The sequence below is a fragment of the Populus euphratica genome, unplaced genomic scaffold (genome assembly GCF_000495115.2).
Source record: "Populus euphratica unplaced genomic scaffold, PopEup_1.0 scaffold36.1, whole genome shotgun sequence".
NCBI classification, from domain to species: Eukaryota; Viridiplantae; Streptophyta; class Magnoliopsida; order Malpighiales; family Salicaceae; genus Populus; species Populus euphratica.
In genome coordinates, this window is record NW_011499908.1 from 560,921 (window position 1) to 579,223 (window position 18,303).

Genomic DNA, 18,303 nt, shown 5'->3' on the forward strand with positions numbered 1-18,303 from the left:
GACAAATCCCCCCCCCCCCCCAAATCTTCTCGGGCAAAGATGGTTTATCAAACATCACCAGAGGCACGCTCCACTATTGCCAGTACTGCAGATTCTTCAATAGACAACTAAAAGATGCCCCCAGTAACTACATTTGCTAACTCTGAGATGTGCTTTTGTGAACAGAGAATAACAGCATTGATACATGATCATATACTATAGCAAGCAAACATCACTATTCGCAAATAGGCTACTATTTATAGAAGGGCTTATGCAAAACACAAGGCAGGGGAGATGCTACTGCCAGCCCCTGTGTAGTGTGTATAATACATGAGAGAGACAATTTAAAATGCTATAAGAAGGTTTATTAACTCGGGGAATCCCAAACTTAATGTTTTTTTGCAGCAGCCGAGGGTGGACACTGGTAGCACTTGGCGAAAAGGCCAAATGTGTCAACTTGCTTGATGAAATTGGACATACTAGCCCACCCTCCCAGTCCAAAGCCAACCACAAGTACCCATACCACTATAAATGCATTCAATACGTACATGGCTGTCCAGCTTGGGAGGAAGACAGGAGGTTTCTCAACTGCATTCTGCATTTGCAACAACGAAACAAACAATTTTAAGAGACTTGTTAAGGATGCTACAGCTTAAAAGATGTGCACATGTACAGATTAACGAGCACTGCTAGAATTTGTCCATTCTTAACTTTCTACTGCGTCATTAGGAATAAGACCAGTGACCCCAGGAAGCACGTTCAGAGAGATAGCCAGCTATCGCCAAGAGTACAAAAGGGAATAAGTATAAGTGTATATGTGGCAAATAACTGAAAGACAAGGAGATGCGACCAACCTCATCATTGTAATAAATTTTCAAATTTCAGCCGTTGAACCAATTAGTGGGGCTAGAATAACGGGGTAAATTCCACAGTCCAAGCTAAGCTATCGAGCTGGAACTATCCATGAAATTATTGCACTTTCTACAATCAGTAAGGTTGCCTTTCAATTAATTTATACAAGACAACAGCGTATCGTACCCTTTCGACAACATCTTGTAATGCTTTTGGTGTGCTTTAATTTCTGTAACCAGGATAGTACCCTATCAACAACTTCGCCTCTCTGATCTCTATGATGTCAAAATTAGGATTGGTCTGCTAATTAACTGGCAAATACAACCAAATTAAGTAAGCTAGCATGAAATTAGGACCAAAATAGACTTCCCCTGTGACTAATCATTGGATGCAATCCCAGCAACAGTAACTATCAGGGTAAGTGTACGTCCACCTATTCCTTTGTGTTGGAAATTTTGGTAACTAATAATAAAGTGAGATCAATATAGTGACGGACTAGCAACTCCATGGAAGCACTAGACAATGCCAGCCAGATATATAGTGCAAGCATTAGGTAGAGATAAAGATAAGCGGTAGAGACAATGGACCATTTACCTGTCGAGCTGAGGCAGATCGGTAAGTGAGCATATGAGCTAAAGCAGGGATGATGTAGACGGTGAAGGTGACCAGAAGAGCCCCCACAGCTGAGTTAATTGGTCCAAAGAAAGGAAATATAATTGCGAAGAACCATATAGGTATGACCACAGGTAACCGGCATATTGCCCTTAACAATATGCTCTTTGTATCATGCATACCGATCACTTTCTCCCACACAAAATACAACGGTGTACAAGCGAATCCGAATGTTATAAACTGCAATGCAGACACACACACCAAATTAATCGATCAAATCAATTAAAACTTCTCAACATTTTTGTCAACCAATATTAATTATCTTTGCCTAATAAGCACCGTTGTGCACGTCAATTTTGCAGTTCAAAAATCATGACTGTTACAAGCAAGCTAGAGATGGTTAGCTCATTGGAATTGTAAGAGATCACGAGTTCAAATCCTCTCTGAAATATTTGAATTCAAAAATGTCTCTTTGCAATAAGAGGCTGGATAAACAAGATTATTTTATCCCGCTAACTACTAATCATTAATGCTAATCACTGATTATAGATCGCAAGGCTTTATTGATGACGATAAAAGAACAAGGGTGCAAGAACCTGATGGATAAGCATAAGGATAACAGCAGCATCACGCCATCCGGTGCGGGGTAGCAGGGAGAAAGCATTTGAATGTGTGAGGAGTTGATCTCCAAAGGCCCAGTAGGTCGCAGCAGCAGATGGAAGCGTTAAAGTGAACACATAAAGGGTAGCGAGTAGATAAATGTACTTGAACCTTTGAGGCTTCCACATGGCGTGCATAATTTCCCTATAACCAAGAAGCCATGGCCATTAGAATGATCCACTTGAAAATGAATAGTTACAACCAAGAGTGAAGGACTGATTTGTTATGATAAATCCATAAATTCCCCCCTTTTCGTCTCTTGCTAAGATGAGTCGGTAAAGTATTGTTTTATAGGAACTAGGGTGTAAATTTCAATACGATAAAGAGAAGAGGCCTAACATGTCCAGGACTACATAAAGAGAGGACTTTTCCCTAAATCCCTCCATCTCGGGCGACACTGGAATTTGAATCCAAATGATTAACTAACATGCTTGCCAAGGTTCCTATAGTTAATTTGATGACACGGCAATAGATTACGTAGAGCTTAACAACAACTTTCCTGGCTTGACGAACCTAACATTTGTTAGTTACATTTTACCAATCAAAACCAGGCCCTGTTTGAGGTGTAACACATGGCTGTCAATCACGGCATCTTTTACCAGAAGAATTTTGTTCTTTTGGCGTTTTATGGATGGAATCTCATAAACTCTCAGCTTTCATGACTCTATCATTTAAGGTATCGTTATTAACTTGCTGCAAAAAATGTCCTCATTGTTAAACCCATAATTTCCATTATAAATAAACTAAAAACCTTAATTGGTTTCTTTCAGGGTGATAGCGTTTAAAAATAAGAAAGACTTCTTACACAGTGACAGCATGCCCACCAAAAGTGTAGAGGATATTGGTGGCTCCAGTAAAATATAGAACAGCCTTTGCTGGGCCCGAGTGAGCTACCCCATCAACCTGTAAAATAATGGTAATAATATTTTAAGGAAAAGCAAAAATCAAATCCTGCTGGTGTGGAATGTGAATAAAGTCGATGCCTATGAAATATCTGGATGTTGATCTAAATTTTAATTACCTGGCCGTGAACAAGAGATGCAATAGTCATATACCAAGCTGTGTAGGTAGTCATTCCAAGCCCAAGAAATGACCAAATTCTGTAGTTGTGAAACGAAGGAATGAACACTGTGGTCGCACAGCAAGCTCCAAAAATATAAGTCCATGTCCGCTTGTCAAATTTGTCATCTATGTAGTAGATATTGCTGTGATTACCCAAATAATCCACTCAAATCAGTGCATTAACAAAATCCATATTCAGTAACTCTGGGAAATTAGGGGGAAATACAAGGGAAAGTAGGGGGAAATACAAGAACAGGAAAGAAACAAGAACTAACCTTGCACAGGCTATAAGCTGTATGACAGAACCAAACAGGAGAAAAGTGCAGTTAAAGGCCAACCCAACAGCTTTCCAAGTTGGACCCAGTAATCCATCTAGCACTTCAAACCACTGCAGACTCAAAATTTAGACAAAACAGAACTGATATTTTAAAAAAATAATTTTGGAAGACGTAATATAAAACTCGGATTTCATTTCCTTCCTTTTGTTCTTATATTGTGGGTTTTTGGAAGGCTAACCTGTATAACATGGTTCTTGAAGTTGACATTCTCTTTCTCCTTTCTGCTTCGGTATTCAACATAGAGAACACTGATAAGGTAAGCAGTCCAACTTCCAAGAAAACCATAAAATATCTGCAAAATTATGCCTGAAAGCATCCCCATTTGAGAGAAAGAGTATGGCAGTGTTAACAGAACCTGAGCAACCTGCAAAAGAAAAGTCAAAACTAATGAAAAGATCAACTTTGTTTTGGTCAAATTATGAACTGGCTTTTGACCTGATTTTGTAATTGTACCTGATTTGAAGCACAGCTAAACCAGGCATCATACACTGACCCTCCATGCCAAAGAAGGCTTTTAAGCCTAAAACCGGATTCATCCCTGCTTACTTCCTCTTTCTCTTCATGCTCAGTGTCATTGAAGCTAGAGACCATAGCTTCCTCTCCTTGTTTCTGACTGGACATTTTCCTTCAATGCTCCTCTACAGATCTGAAATAAATAGTAAAGCCATAATTAAGACAAAGTCCAAGCCAAACCAAGAAACCAAAAGCACACTGAGAACAAATCAATAACCTTAAACAGTTGTGATGGTAGTTGGTTTTGAAGTCCTCGGAGATGTCTCTCGGATTTATAATTTGGAGACAGAGAAATTAAGGGGCCTTTTTCGGACAAATGTGCGACAGTTCTGCAAAGCTGGCACTTCTTTAACTCCTTTTGCCAAAGACACAGGTGCTTCTCTCGTTTTATGCCTTTAAGAGTGAGAATACACCGAGTAAAGTACTGTAATCTAAAAACGGCTGTCACAGCTTTCCCTTGAGAGTGGTTACTATTCTACTATACATTGCAGATTCTTATAGAAACAACGATGGAAATTTGGCAACACATTAATTGCCCTCCTGTACCAACTAAATATGAGATATCCTTCTCTAAAAAGCTGGTTTTCCTAAGAATTGGCTGTGCACTGCATCAAAATCCGTTGACAAAAATGATAACCCAGCATGCAAAAGAATGTATCTCTATCAATCTATCCATCCATCACTCTTATCTTTAAAAGGAAACTTTGTACGCTGCGGTTGGAAGAGATCTGACAAAAAGAAACGCCTAACAGTAGTTGCTTTTTTCTGAGAAACTCCCCCTGCCCTGCCCTATAGTGTTCTAAGAAACAGAGCAAAACAAATATTTTGCCTCTGCCTCTGCCTCCCTGTGTTTTTGGTTTACAAGTCTTGTTTAATTGCCTCCTTGTGTTTTTGGTTTACAAGTCTTGTTTAATGTCGTGTGCTGGTCTCAATGGTTACTATGATACCCTCCCCTTTTTAAATAGGTTGGGCACTTTTGTTTTTTTTTTTGGGTGAGCACTTACAAAAAGCGAGACTAAATTTGCAGTAAAACGACACCTTTTCTCTGAAAAATATCGAAAAGCTTCGTAAAATAGGCTACAATGTATCATGCTGTGGATTCAGATAAAAATAAATAAATACATATAGTTCTTAAATTTAACAAGCCGCCGTGGATTGATATTCTTTTGTGCCAATTGTTTAATTCTCCATGAAGGTTCTTTGAGCCTTCAAGAGCATTAATTGCCATTTCTTTTTAAATTAGTCATTAGAGACCGTACTACATCCTTCAAATTTCATAGCTTCACAGGGTTAATTAATTGGCTTCTTCTATTTTATTTTGAATTCAAATTTCAACCTTCTCTTACAAAAGAAGCAGCAGCAGCAAGGGATGCTGTCAATGGCTTGGGAGCTCCAGAACAGCAACATTGCATTGGTTACATTTTGTTTACCGAAAATATGAATAAACTACAGGTTAGGATGCATTTGTTTAGAGTTAATGCAGTGGGGTTTCATTTTTATTTATTTGTATTTTAATCTTAGCCAGAAAACAATTCTGATTGTCAAGTTAAGCTTTAATTTAATTTAATTTACTGCTCGAATGTCACAGCCATCGAAGTGTTGTTTTCTTAATTTCTCTGTTCAAATTGATTGATTTGTTCGTGATAGCCAGGGCCTCCACATCCTGGAATAGGATTTGGAGACTTAAGCTCCCTTTCGTTTCTTTGATAATGATGGTGTGTGTGTTAATTGATACTTTGCTGGAAAGCTATGTTTGTACCATCGGGATTATGATGGCTAAAACTCAATCCAAAACACATACTCGGTTCATCGTAAAATGGGAAAGGTGATAGATATTCTCAGCAAGGCAATCTCACAATCTACATACCAATTTTTATATAAATATACTGGGAAAGCAGAGGCAATGATGCCGATAAAATCTCCCATTTCTTTCATGCTATTAGTACTTGACGTTAATTGCACGACTAATATTCTCTCCCGTTTGGACAAGAAAAGGCAATTTCAAGAGGAGGGCGGGCGCCATCTAGATTTAAATCACGCAACAGTGTGGATCCATACTCCAAGATCGTGTGTGGCTAATTATCTAGTTATCCATCACACGTTGTTGCCCAAAAGGAAAAAAAACAAAATCATAGCCTGCTTGCTTTCGTTCATGAACAGAGACAGATTAATTAGAACAGCAATTCAAGCACCAACCCCTATCCATGCACTGGCCGGTGGATACATGGAATTTAGTAGATGGTTTAATGGAGGAAACTAGGGAAGTCCTTTGCACGGTAGGATAGCAGCAATTTGCTTTAAACATCTCTCTTTCTCCGTTAAGAAATGGAATACCTCACAGCTCCTTGCATCTTATTAGCTAGTCGGCACTATATCTGTCATCTAAATCCTTAAAATAATGTTAATTTCACTATTCTTATCAGTATATTACCAGAATTCATCGATGGACAGAACCCAGTGGATAATTTTGAAAATGGTCAGAATTTGCCAAGTTTATAACCAGTTAATCTTTGCATCGACAACCCAACGTCCCAGCACCATAAAATGCAATAATAAAAATATGATCGCGTTGGAAAAAAGGAAACCATGATTCATTAAAATAGTTTATAAATTCAAATCTTTATCTATTTTAATTTAGTTTCTAAAAAACTATATAAATCATAAGATAGTTTTTCTAAAAGCACAAGTGAATTGATGCAAATGGAGTGTTTTAATTGCTTTCTCAAAACCAACTGTATTGAATTATAAATTAGGATTCGACTCATTTATTCAAGCGAAGCATTTTATTTATATTAATTAATGTAAACTCTTGGAACAATGTCAAAAACCCCCATTAAATTGAAGTAGTTTCAATATGAAAAAGGTTGGTCTAGGCTCAAAATACTCCACTAAGAATTGAAAATTATTAACGCTTTCAAACAAATGTATCAGCCTCGTAAAAAAAAAGCCAAGAACTTCAAACATTATACAGCACATAGCACGAAATTATTGCAGAAAACGAGTTCATGTAGACTAAAACAATATGTGTGTGTGTGTGTGTAATGACTTCTCACAAATTTATCATAGATTTGAATATCATGTACAGAGGGTAGGTTTGTCTTTCAAGTTTCTGGCATGGATTTGATTGGTGAAAGTACTGATTTCTTTTTCTCCAGTCAAAAGTTTACGGCATCCAATCCTTTGTGAGTGAGTTTCATCTTCATCGATTGATTGATAGCGTCTTTAACGCCTATTTTCTTATCCTCAAGTAAATAAACATGTTTAGTGGGTGGAGGGGCCATCTCCATCTCCATCTTCCCACTCGGTTCCTCCCCCTTGCATGTCAACTTTTCCACAATATGCTCCCGGTCTCACTTTATCTCCTACTCTTGACTAATGATTCAAGTTAATTAATTAATCAGCGTGGTTTTTTCTCTTAGCTAGACAGTGATTTTACAAAAAAAAATAAAAATTGCCCAAATACTTGCCCATGACTGGTTATTTAATGATAAATGCGCATCAGACAATGAAAATTTGAAAATAACCATGCTTTCTTGTAGGTTGGTTGATATACAGCACCGTGCGTGCAATCAATTAATTTCCTTTCATGCTCTCCAAAAAGGTTAGCCTGAAGGGGGAAGAGAGTCGCCTTCCTTGATAACTTATTAGAAAAGAAAAATATACAGTTTCACTTCGTTGAATAAAAAAAGAAGTTACTGGGAATTTTTTTTGGAACTTTTAGATTTGAGAAGCATGAATTCTAGTATATACGTCTGATTCAATCGAACAGAAAGTGTCGGGACTTCCCTTGAGAGTGTTTCAATTAATTTGTTCTTGATTTACATTAATTAGTATTTATTTATTCTAGTTGAGATGTGTTTATTATACCTTTCTTTCACTTGTAATTTATCCTTTAGGTGTCGGGACTGTCAAATTAGTTTCATAAGAAAAACTTAAATCTTAAAACGAATAACTGTCTCTCAATTTTATATATTATTATTGAGAAAAAAATGTATGAATTAAGTTAGAGCCCCAGCAAAAATTGATTAACCCTAAATTACTACTGGAGTCGACACTCCCATGTGAAATCATCAATAAGGACAAGAGAAGACGACAAAGTAAACAAAACATGGACACATCCAAAGCAGTCGCTGGTATGATGCACGTGTTATCGAGCGCTTTTGCTAAGACAAGAAGTTTTTGTGTTCTGCAGGATCCGTTATTCAAGTTTTTATTATGCATTGGATAACAAAATTTAAATATTTATATTATCTTTAAGGGATTTCAAGTATTTATTGTTTAAATATTTTTTTATTATTCAACACCCACACACACATATAAAGGTGGGATAAGTAATGTAATTAATTCTGTCATTATTAACCACATTACTTGCAAAGGTGGGATAACTAATGATTAAAGAGATAAGTTATTTGTTTTAGTTATTAAGTTTCTACGGACCCTACGCTACCTCCAAAAGTTGTAGATAATGGAGGGATTATAATATGGCCAGCGGCACAAGGAAAAGTTTGTTGGTAATTATAATTGTGTTTTTGGTTTATGGTGTAATTAGAGCTGCTGGTGCTTTATAACTAAACATCATCTCCTTCAATGTAATTTGTTTCTCTATTCTCTTCTGCTATACTCAGGATTTTAGGTAAGGATTAATCATTAATCTTGCTTTACACTGAACACTGACTTATACATATACATATACATATACATATACATGTATATGTGCATACAGACATAAAGGGATATTAGATCACAATTAGTAGATGCAGAAGGAATTCATAATCTGATCAGGAAAAAAATCATAACATGCTAGGAAATAGTAATCAGAAAATTGAGAATTATTAATTAATAACTAAATACGAAGATTCTTTAACTATATATAGTAAAACAGAAATGTTGATAATGTCATGCCATATATCTTACCCTTTTTTGTCTTCTTGATGGCTTTATATCTCAACGATCTTAAATGCACAATATTTATCACAGGTTGAACTCAGAAAAAATAAATAAATAATTTTCTTAACCACTTAGACTAATCTCTTGAAGTTGTCATTTGCCTTACCATGTTTATTCGAGTAAAATTATACGTAGACCTTTTTTTTCTCTTAGAAATACATGGAATATTTTCTTTTTTCCAACATGAATATAGAAAGAAATAATTTCTCCCATTAACTAGCCAGGACTTGGTAGGACAAAAAGGAAAGGACAGGCCTCAAAAATACTCCCAATTATACAGGTAGTCTCAATCTTGCTTTCAAAAAAATAAATTATATCACATTTGCTCTTAAGTTTTAGAGATTTTTAATTAATTAATCTTTCCATCTATTTTTTTATATATATAATATAAACGTCCATATTTGATGCTGGATTTCATCCAAGTTATTATTTTTCTTTGCGTGCGTGTAAGAAACAATATGGTCCTGTAAGGAACGAAGACATTTTCTTTTAAGAAATTCTAATCAGTGAAAAATCAAAAGTGCTTGCAGATAAGATTGGTACAAAAATTTATTTGAGGGTAAAATTGAAACAAAATAAATATATGGAGGGGCATTTTTTAGATTTGCCGAAAAAGGAACCCTGACATCAGCATGGCGTGATGTACATGGTGGAATACTTGTCTTCCACTCTTCTTACCAGGAAGCATGACCGTACATAGATATGGAAGGCATATGTTTTCTGATGAGGTTGGAATTTACCGCATGGGCATACGGGACTCGCTGATATCTCGGATAAATATATTTTATTTTGTTTTTGTTTTTGATTATTTGATTTGTTTTTTCTAATTAAGATGATTGGTGAATTATATTTGACGTTTTTACTTTTATATATTTGAGGATTTTTTATGTTTAAATAAATATTTATTTGGGAGAAGAATTTTAAGAATAAATATAAAATTAAATATAACCTTTAAAGGTTTTAATGTTTATTTTATAATTCACGTGACTTGTTTTTTTTTCTAAAAGAAAAAAATGGTAAAAATGTAGTAAATTTTTTTTAATTTATTAGGGTAAAATATTTTTGATTTACAATTTAATCATAGAGTTTAAGATATGAAAAAAAATATTCAAATAAAAAAAAAATTTAAATTTTTTCTAAAATATTTTTAATTAAAATATGAAAAAAAATATTGAAATAAAAAAATAAATAAAATTTAAATTTTTTCTAAAATATTTTTAAAATATAAAAATTAATGTGATTTAAATAAATTTTATGTTGCACAGTACGGTGAGAATAACTTGAGAACCCACCTAGAAATTAAGAATATTTGATTGAAATGGCAGTGATTATGAAAAGAAACCCATCAACAATGGATATTTATATAGCTTTTTTAAAGTATTTGTTTATTTTTATGTTTTAAAATTTTTTTAAAAAAATTAATTTTTTTTATTAAGTATTTGTTTATTTTTATATTTTAATTTTTTTTAAAAAAATTAAATTTTTTTATGCTTTTATTTATTTTAAATTAATATATTTTTAGTGTTTTTAAATTATTTTAATGTACTAATAAAAAAAACTTTTTTTTTTGGTTCACACACATCAGAATAGGTATTATGCTCTCTCTTTGGCAATATACCACCTTATACTTGGTATTTTCTACACTCTACGAATCAAGCAAAAAAAATATATATATATATATAAGGTTTTGAATAGGCCTCCTAGCTAGCGAGGACATGCTTTTTGCATCCATCCAATTAAACCACCGCAAATTGCTTTAAAGGTATTTCGATATTTAACGGGGCATAAATCATTGTTCGCCATCTCAGTGTTACTCACGCCATTATTAAAAATTAAATGCCCATACTTTATTATGAACCAGAGCTGCGAAGGGAGAGGATTGCTAGTGCAGGACATGGAACCATGAATTATGCCCTTCCCAATTTCAAGTTTCCATCAAACATTTTAATAAATACATCCTTAATTAATCATAGCAGCAGTTAGAAAAAATAAAAATAAAAATTGCTTCCCTATTACATCATTCGTTTAAGAATGCAAATAAATCTCCATACGAAGACCATCATCATTAATTCCTCCTAGCATGTCTGTCTTGCAATCACTACCGCAGCTACAAATACATGATTTGTAGGGGTCCTAAGTATAATTAATTTGGCATACCTAAACTTTCGTTTTCGACCAAATTAATTAAGCTAATTAACAGTATACTAATTACTCCTCTTGTTTTTTGGGTATGTCAGGTGCAGTATGTAAGTGGTAAAGACTAAGGAAAACATGTTTGTGTAAACCTTTTTACGATTGAAGTCTTAATCAGCAAAACAAATTAACATCACGATAAGCTGAGTGATCATTATAACCAACCATACCCGGTTCCATGCTCATCGAGTAGTTTAAGGTGTCTCGGACTTGGATTTTCTATGTAAAAGTAGTTTTATTGCAGTTTATAAGTGAATAAAAAAAATATTACATTGAAAAGAAAACACATTCTTTTAAATATTTATAAGAGTGAGTTTTTATTATGTAATAAATAAATTACCCGTGAGTAGTTTTTATTATATAATAAATTAAGTGAAAATTATGATATATGGACTTTCTTAGCAGGAGTGAGATTAATTATCTATTAAATTATTTTTTTAATTTTTTAATTAATTTTAATTAATTTTAATGTTTAATGACTAAATTTTTTAATTTTTTAATTAATTTTAATGTTTAATGACTAATGGGATAAAATTGAATGACAGCTTTTTGTTTTTTCAAAATATAACTATATTATTAACATGTTAGAAATATATATAAATTTTTTATATATAAATCTTTTCTTTTTATTTTTTTTAAGTTTAGAGATTCTAGTTATATCCTAAAAAATTATAAAATAAATAAACACTTTAAAAATATTTTTTCACACTTTTAAACCTATTAATTTTACTCTTTATCTATTTCCATGCCCAAAATATTACTAACAAGTAGAAATTGCACAGCATGAAACAGATTTTTTTGGGATTTACGTTCGAAAGACGAACTTCGTATTCTGATGCACTCTTACATCATCTAATAGTGCATATATATGTGTGTGTGTGTGTGGTTGTTTGGCTAAAAGAAAGAAAGAAAAATAAAAGTTAATTCATTCAAATTAAAACCATCGAAAAAAAAATGGATAGATAGAAACCAACATCAAATTGAAGGATTGGAGATTACAAGCAAGAAATAATGAGGCAATGCAAGTACTAAAAGATAAAATATAGAGTTTAAGGGGTAAAAAAATAAACAGAGAGAGAGATCGAGAGAATCTGACAAACAAGTCACATAATTGCAAGCCTCCATCGCAAAGAGAGGTAGAATTGTTTATTTTCATGCTTCCAAACTATACCGAGAACTAACAGTGGAATGTGTGTCCTTAATGCGGACACGACACTATTAAGGCAACATTCTAGCGTCATGATCATTGTCTTTAATTCAGGCAAGAACAAATATCTAACTTAAATAGTTGGTGAGGGTACGTTGGGTTCTCCAAGTTTTAGCCAAACACGCCCATCTTGCTCGGGACACCTGCACTTGTGTGTTTATTCTGGCTCTCCCACCGAACAGGACCTGATCATCCAGCCTATCCCGGGTGCGTTGTTTGCGCAGCGTAGAGACCGATCCATGTCGAGAAACCTTGAGGGAGATGATGGGCCCGGGGGTACACGTGTACGCCGGGTGTATGAGTTGCAGTCGCCTTGTCGTTTGCGCTTGGTCTCTCATGTGCCTTTAGGAATATTCATGAAGGATGGATATCATGTAACGTAAGTAACTGACACATCGATGCTTGATGATGAGGCCTAGCATGCTCTTTTCGGCCTAACGCTTCGAATTATCACACACCATTCAGTCTTTTCAACGGCTTCATCTACGATCAATACAAATCTATCACGCAAAATGAAGAGTTGAAATTATTAGCCATGTGTCTGCCATTAGTGATTTGTTATGTTTTCAACAGAGTTTGTTTTTGCAGCGTACACAGATAGGTTCTCTCCTTGTATGCTTAAGCATTTAGTATTCTGTCTCACCACATAGAGGATGGGTGGTCATCTTTAGCGCCTACACTGACCAAAGTAACGATTAATTATACACACACACTCTCTCTCTCTCTTACACGTCCTATAAATCATTAATTATACACACACACACACTCTCTCTCTCTCTCTTACACGTCCTATAAATAAATGAAGCAGAGAACAATAGCTTGATCTCTTAATCTTTCAATGCCAATAATGGCTGAGAGATAACCCAGAAATAGACCAACAAGATAAGAGTTCTTTAACAGCCAACAGATGTTATATACGTGCGAATTTTGATATAGAGGAAATGCTTTACGAGACAAGACCAAAGCCGAAAAACCACTTTGAACCAATTCAGAAATTATAGGAGCGAAGATTCGTGACAACGTGGGAGGCCTTATCTTGCTATAAATAATAATTCAAGATGAGATTGCAAAGGAAGAAACTCTTTTCCACCTCTCTTTGCATGTGAAATCAGCCACCACTTCTTAATATGAAGGCTATGGTTCCCTTGTAGTCACCCCTAGTCAGATCATTTGCCAATAGACGCAAAAAAGAACACGAAGCTGAAGTTGAAGTTAGCTATTGCAATCTTGCCAATGTGACAATCCTTTAGTTCTCAGGATTTCCACTTTCTATCCTTTATTAGGACTTTCAGGCTCAGTTCGCGGGGAACAACAGCGATATGGAGTCATCCACTACGAATTAAGGAAGTGAAAAAGGAGATTCTGCAGCAAATTTAACTTAGTGGCTAATTACTTCTCCCAGCATATCCTTGACACTATTCTCAGCTTACTCATCAATGAATTAATAGCACAACAATCGTTTGGTTGCTTCTAAATCAATATATGAAAAAGTGGAGACATGTATGGGAGAACTTGCACCGAAATCAAATATTACTTGCATTATTAGATAGTTGAAACAAGGATTGAGTTCTCCACCAACTAGATGGGTGCGCCATCATTCACTTGAAACTGAAAATTATTTTTTCTTTACAAACTGACTAATTGCACCCTCCAAAAAGCATCCTACTTCAACGAGTTTTAATGCCATATGATAGCCACATTCTTGAAAAATCATATGAGTTGGATTAATGAAAAATCCTCAATCTATCAAATGTGCCCCTATATAAAAAAAAAAATCATCAAATTGACTCTTCACGTTTCTTCAAGGTTTGTAGGAAAAGTTTTCGGTCTCTTTATCAATTAATCTCACGGCGTCAAACTGTAATTAAACATCTAATGGCAATGAATTTTGATCGCACTCTAAATCCAGCCAGAAGTATATGGGCCGCCGCTATCTGTAAGTGCAGAGAGAAGAAAAGCATCTCTCATTTAATCAATGTACTGCCATTTCGTGATGCAACAGCAATCACACAGTCAAATAACGGAAGTTTAACAATTGCCTAATCTATACATGTGCTTCAGTAAATATGGCTTCGGGGAATATAGCTTGAAGCCAGGTTCGTTTGCGCTACAAATGCAATCTCAAGAAATTACAAAACAAGGGATTTTATCCTCACAATAAGGCAACCTACATGTCTTAACTAGTAAAATAGGAAGGATCCCGGGTATGCCATTTAGCAGCGTATCTATCAGTGGGTCGAATGGTCCCAATTATACATTCAAGCCACAAACAAGATGAATACAACGAGAAAAAATATTATAACAGCAAATATCTTCACCATAAGCCACCTATTTGATGATATTTGGTTCAAATGCCTCAATAAAGATCCACGAGCATTCTCAACATTATTCAGTGACGCATCCATGTTATCATCAATCCTGATTAAATCAATCAAGCTGATCTTGTTATGAAAACAAAAGGATATTCTATAGTCTAAGTTTCTTAAAGAGATCAAAGAACAGATGGATGATGAACTCTCTGTACATGTTAAATAAAACATGCAGACAGTAAATATCCAAGAAAAAAGCCAGACCTGATAGCCAACTCCCCTTGCTGAGCAACCATGGTAGCCAAATGTGTAAAGATCCCACCAAGTTCTGAAATTGTTGATTCCACATTGTGAAGGGCAACTGCCCGGCTTTCAGTATAGCTCTCCTGTCTTGGATTTACCTGCTGCAACATGGACATTTCCATGTGCTGGGAAGGAGTGTTGTCCACAGCTGGCCTTCGTCTGAGGTCCAAAGCAAGTTGTTGATTAGCATTAGAGCCCATTTATAGTTCAAAGCTTTGGAAACTAAACCACTTTCGAAAAGCCATATCCAATGCATGATGAAATGGGAAATTGGCTGCTGAGGTAAGTACATAAAAATCAAGTTGATTTTACTGAAATCCGGTAACCAACAGAGCAGATTCACTTGGTTTAATACTTGGTAACGCCCAAATGAATGCAACAGGCATCATCAGGCACTGTATCCAATTGTAATCCTCTTAATGAGAGGATCTCGAGGGATAAGCAGACAAGATTTGTGTATTGAGCAGAGGAGGCTAGACCTTGTTTCTAGCCAACTTTTGTTTGTAGAGGAAAATTAATAGATGGCTACGAAGTGGCAGTTAAGAGAATGGTAACAGACCACATAATGAAGTTTGCAGAGAAAGAGAGTCCCTCTCAGTAAGAAGTGGTATTACTGTCAAGGCTTCACGACAAACATTTAAGGCTTGTTGGGTATTGTGAAGATGGAGATGAGAGACTTTTACTTTATTAGTACCTGAAGAGTGGAGCTCTTTATGATCATTTACAAGAAAGAACAACATTGAAAAGAGTAGTAGAGGGATAAATTCAGTGGAAAATGAGGATCAAGATTGCATTGATACTGCTAGGGGAATTGAGTATGTTCACAGTTATGCAGTCCCTCTGATAATTCACTGAGACATCAAGTCTTCAAACATATTGCTCAACATGAACAGGACAACAAGAGTTTGGGATTTTAGATTGTCATTCATGGGTCCTGAAACTAAGCAGGATTAATGACTACAGGTCAACGAAGGAAGCAGGAACAATTGGGTACCTTTATCCTAAGTGCTATGGCCTGAATGTATTAACTGAAGTGATGCCAATGGCCTTGGTGTGGAATTGTTAGAGTTTAGAGCCTAAAACTTTTGAAAATAAAGAGAGGTATGTTCAAGGATGATGATAATGGAGGGACACTAACTAGTATCTAATTTTGCAGTGGCTAAAATTATGATTAGCTGAGATTTTGGATGCCATGATTGGTTCAATGGAGCAAAAGCAGTGGAATTGGTGGCATACACTGCAGTGATTGTGTTAATTTGGAAGGGAAAGCTAGTCCACCTATCACCGACATTGTTTCTAATTTGGAGCAAGTTTCATCACTATGTGATGGCAGCCAGCAGCTTATCTAGCAGTGCAGTAACTGTTTCAGATTGAAAGTTCAATTTTCAAGTCAAAATATTCTTGGAGAAGAGCAAGGAGATGACTCCATCCTTTTTTAGCAGGCAATATCTATTTAGCCTCTTCTAGTACAGTTTATATACTGATGATACAAAAAAGAAGAAAAACAACAGAAACAGGTTTGATTTGGAGATACTTGAGTGGCTCAAGCGAACACTGCAGATGCAGTATGGAGCATGGACATATCCAAAGCCTCTATAAAGCCCGTGGTGAAATTGATGCTATTGCCAGCAATTTACATGCAAGCATGCTTTTAAGTTGATACGGGTTGAAAGGCATGACTGCGTGATACATGTGTTAAGGAAATGTTTTGGAAATGTTTTGGAAATGAAATGAATAGAAGCCGTGAAGTCGATAATTAGATACCGCATCAAAATTAGTCAACGAACACAAAACATTACTTAAAAGAGAACATGTAAACAGAAATGATCAATCATGGCATGTACAAATGTAAGAAGACATACCTTAATTGGTTCCCAATTTGAACACCATTTGGTGGCAATCTGGTCAGAAACAGAAATAAAGGTGAATCAAATACCAGCAGCTACTAAATTCTACGATACAGTGCAACTTCTAAAATGCAATTGATTTAATATCGACAAGAATTACAATCCAAATATTAAGCAAAACATTATAAGACCAATATATGGATTTCAGCCGGCCAAAATTCTTACAGCAACCAGAGAAAGACCCCAATAATATGGCAAACAAGACACAAACAAATTACTTACCCAGACGGCTGTGAATTGGCAAATGCATTAGATGGATTTGACCAAGGAGGTGGCTCAGTCATCGGCTTCGCTTGACGCAGAAACGGATTCTCTCTCGAAACATTGGTAGAAAATATCTGTTTTCTATTCTCATGAGCCTTAATATTCTGCATTATTGAAAAGAAATAGATCAGATAAATTCTAACAAACAAACACTAATAAATAAACAACATTAGCAAAGCACAAACCTCAGTTCTAGTAGTTAAGACATCTTGAAGCCGTTTTGTAGCACCCATAAGTTTACTCTTCAAATCATCACAAACAGTTGTTGAATGAACAAATCTATCTTCTGAGTAATTCCCATCAGCTATTTCCATATTTTGAATCGTTTGCAGATCCGTTAAGGCTGCATTTAACGCCGTTATATCATTCTTTATCAGCACTGTTAGTTCTTGTATCTCCACAGTTGGATCGTTAAACATTGAGGACCGTTTTGCCACTGCCAAATAAAATTCAAGGATCAGTATAAAATTGTTACATTATGAATCAAGGAGGTCAATTCAGGGAGGGGCTTGGTTACATTGGGCGAGCCTGGAGATCTTTTGTGAGGTTTCGTGGACGCCTGACCCAATTAAGGAAGCTTTTTTGTTGAATTCGGATCTGGTAGTATAAGAGAGCAGTGGTTTTGAAGGAGAGGAATTATTTGCTTGATAAGATTTGTTTTGATGAACAGGTGCGACTCCCCCGATTTTCTTCAAGGTTTGAGTTATTGAATGAAACTCCGCCGTCCGATCTCGGTATTTTGTGGTGGTTGTGGTGGAGGAGGTCATTTTGCTTGGTCTCCGAGGTTGTTAGAGCGGCGGTTACAGGTGGAAATCAGTTGTCGGGGAGGGTTCTTACAATAAGCTACTGGGTTTGGACTTGGAAGGAGGGCTTAGGAATAAAGGATACAGGACCTGCGCCTTAGAATGGAATCAAATAGCGAAGTCTAGGAAAACAATAGTATTTTATCTTCTTACTGTATGTTTGAATCCGATTAATCCATATTTTAAAAAAATTTGAATTTTTTATTTAAAATTAATATTTTTAAATAAAATTTTTAAAAAATAAAAAATATTATTTTAATATATTTTTAAATAAAAAATACTTTAAACCCTAACTACTATTATAATTTTGAATAAATACTTATAAATTTTTATTATGGATTAATAAATTTGTGC

At 35.2% G+C, this 18,303-nt stretch overlaps 2 protein-coding genes across 2 annotated transcripts; both read right to left on the bottom strand.

Annotated features, from left to right (window-relative positions):
- Nucleotides 1-181: 181 nt before the first annotated feature.
- On the bottom strand, nt 182-4,891 carry LOC105133608 (auxin transporter-like protein 2). Its single transcript, XM_011037679.1, has 9 exons — nt 4,234-4,891; nt 3,957-4,149; nt 3,682-3,867; nt 3,441-3,553; nt 3,125-3,308; nt 2,909-3,006; nt 2,040-2,247; nt 1,426-1,683; nt 182-574 (listed from the first exon to the last, which is right to left on the bottom strand). The coding sequence occupies exons 2-9, from the start codon at nt 4,122-4,124 to the stop codon at nt 368-370; spliced, it is 1,422 nt and encodes a 473-aa protein (XP_011035981.1). The 5' UTR covers nt 4,125-4,149; nt 4,234-4,891; the 3' UTR covers nt 182-367.
- Nucleotides 4,892-14,330: 9,439 nt separating this feature from the next.
- Nucleotides 14,331-18,063, bottom strand: SYP31 (syntaxin of plants 31). The gene is made up of 6 exons (XM_011037681.1): nt 17,664-18,063; nt 17,332-17,582; nt 17,105-17,250; nt 16,838-16,876; nt 14,937-15,134; nt 14,331-14,781 (listed from the first exon to the last, which is right to left on the bottom strand). Exons 1-6 carry the CDS (start codon nt 17,911-17,913, stop codon nt 14,622-14,624), a joined length of 1,044 nt encoding a protein of 347 aa, XP_011035983.1. The 5' UTR covers nt 17,914-18,063; the 3' UTR covers nt 14,331-14,621.
- Between the last annotated feature and the right edge of the window lie 240 nt (nt 18,064-18,303).

What these genes read in the sequence shown, in the direction of transcription:
- LOC105133608 (XM_011037679.1), bottom strand. Translation starts at nt 4,124, where the DNA reads ATGTCCAGTCAGAAACAAGGAGAGGAAGCTATGGTCTCTAGCTTCAAT. An exon ending in TCAAGAACCATGTTATACAG is followed by an intron (nt 3,554 to 3,681) that starts GTTAGCCTTCCA and finishes TTGAGTCTGCAG; the next exon opens with TGGTTTGAAGTGCTAGATGG. An exon ending in GGTGGGCATGCTGTCACTGT is followed by an intron (nt 2,248 to 2,908) that starts GTAAGAAGTCTT and finishes TCTTGGTTATAG; the next exon opens with GGAAATTATGCACGCCATGT.
- SYP31 (XM_011037681.1), bottom strand. Translation starts at nt 17,913, where the DNA reads ATGACCTCCTCCACCACAACCACCACAAAATACCGAGATCGGACGGCG. An exon ending in GCCAATTCACAGCCGTCTGG is followed by an intron (nt 16,877 to 17,104) that starts GTAAGTAATTTG and finishes GTTTCTGACCAG; the next exon opens with ATTGCCACCAAATGGTGTTC. An exon ending in CAAGGGGAGTTGGCTATCAG is followed by an intron (nt 14,782 to 14,936) that starts GTCTGGCTTTTT and finishes TGATTTAATCAG; the next exon opens with GATTGATGATAACATGGATG.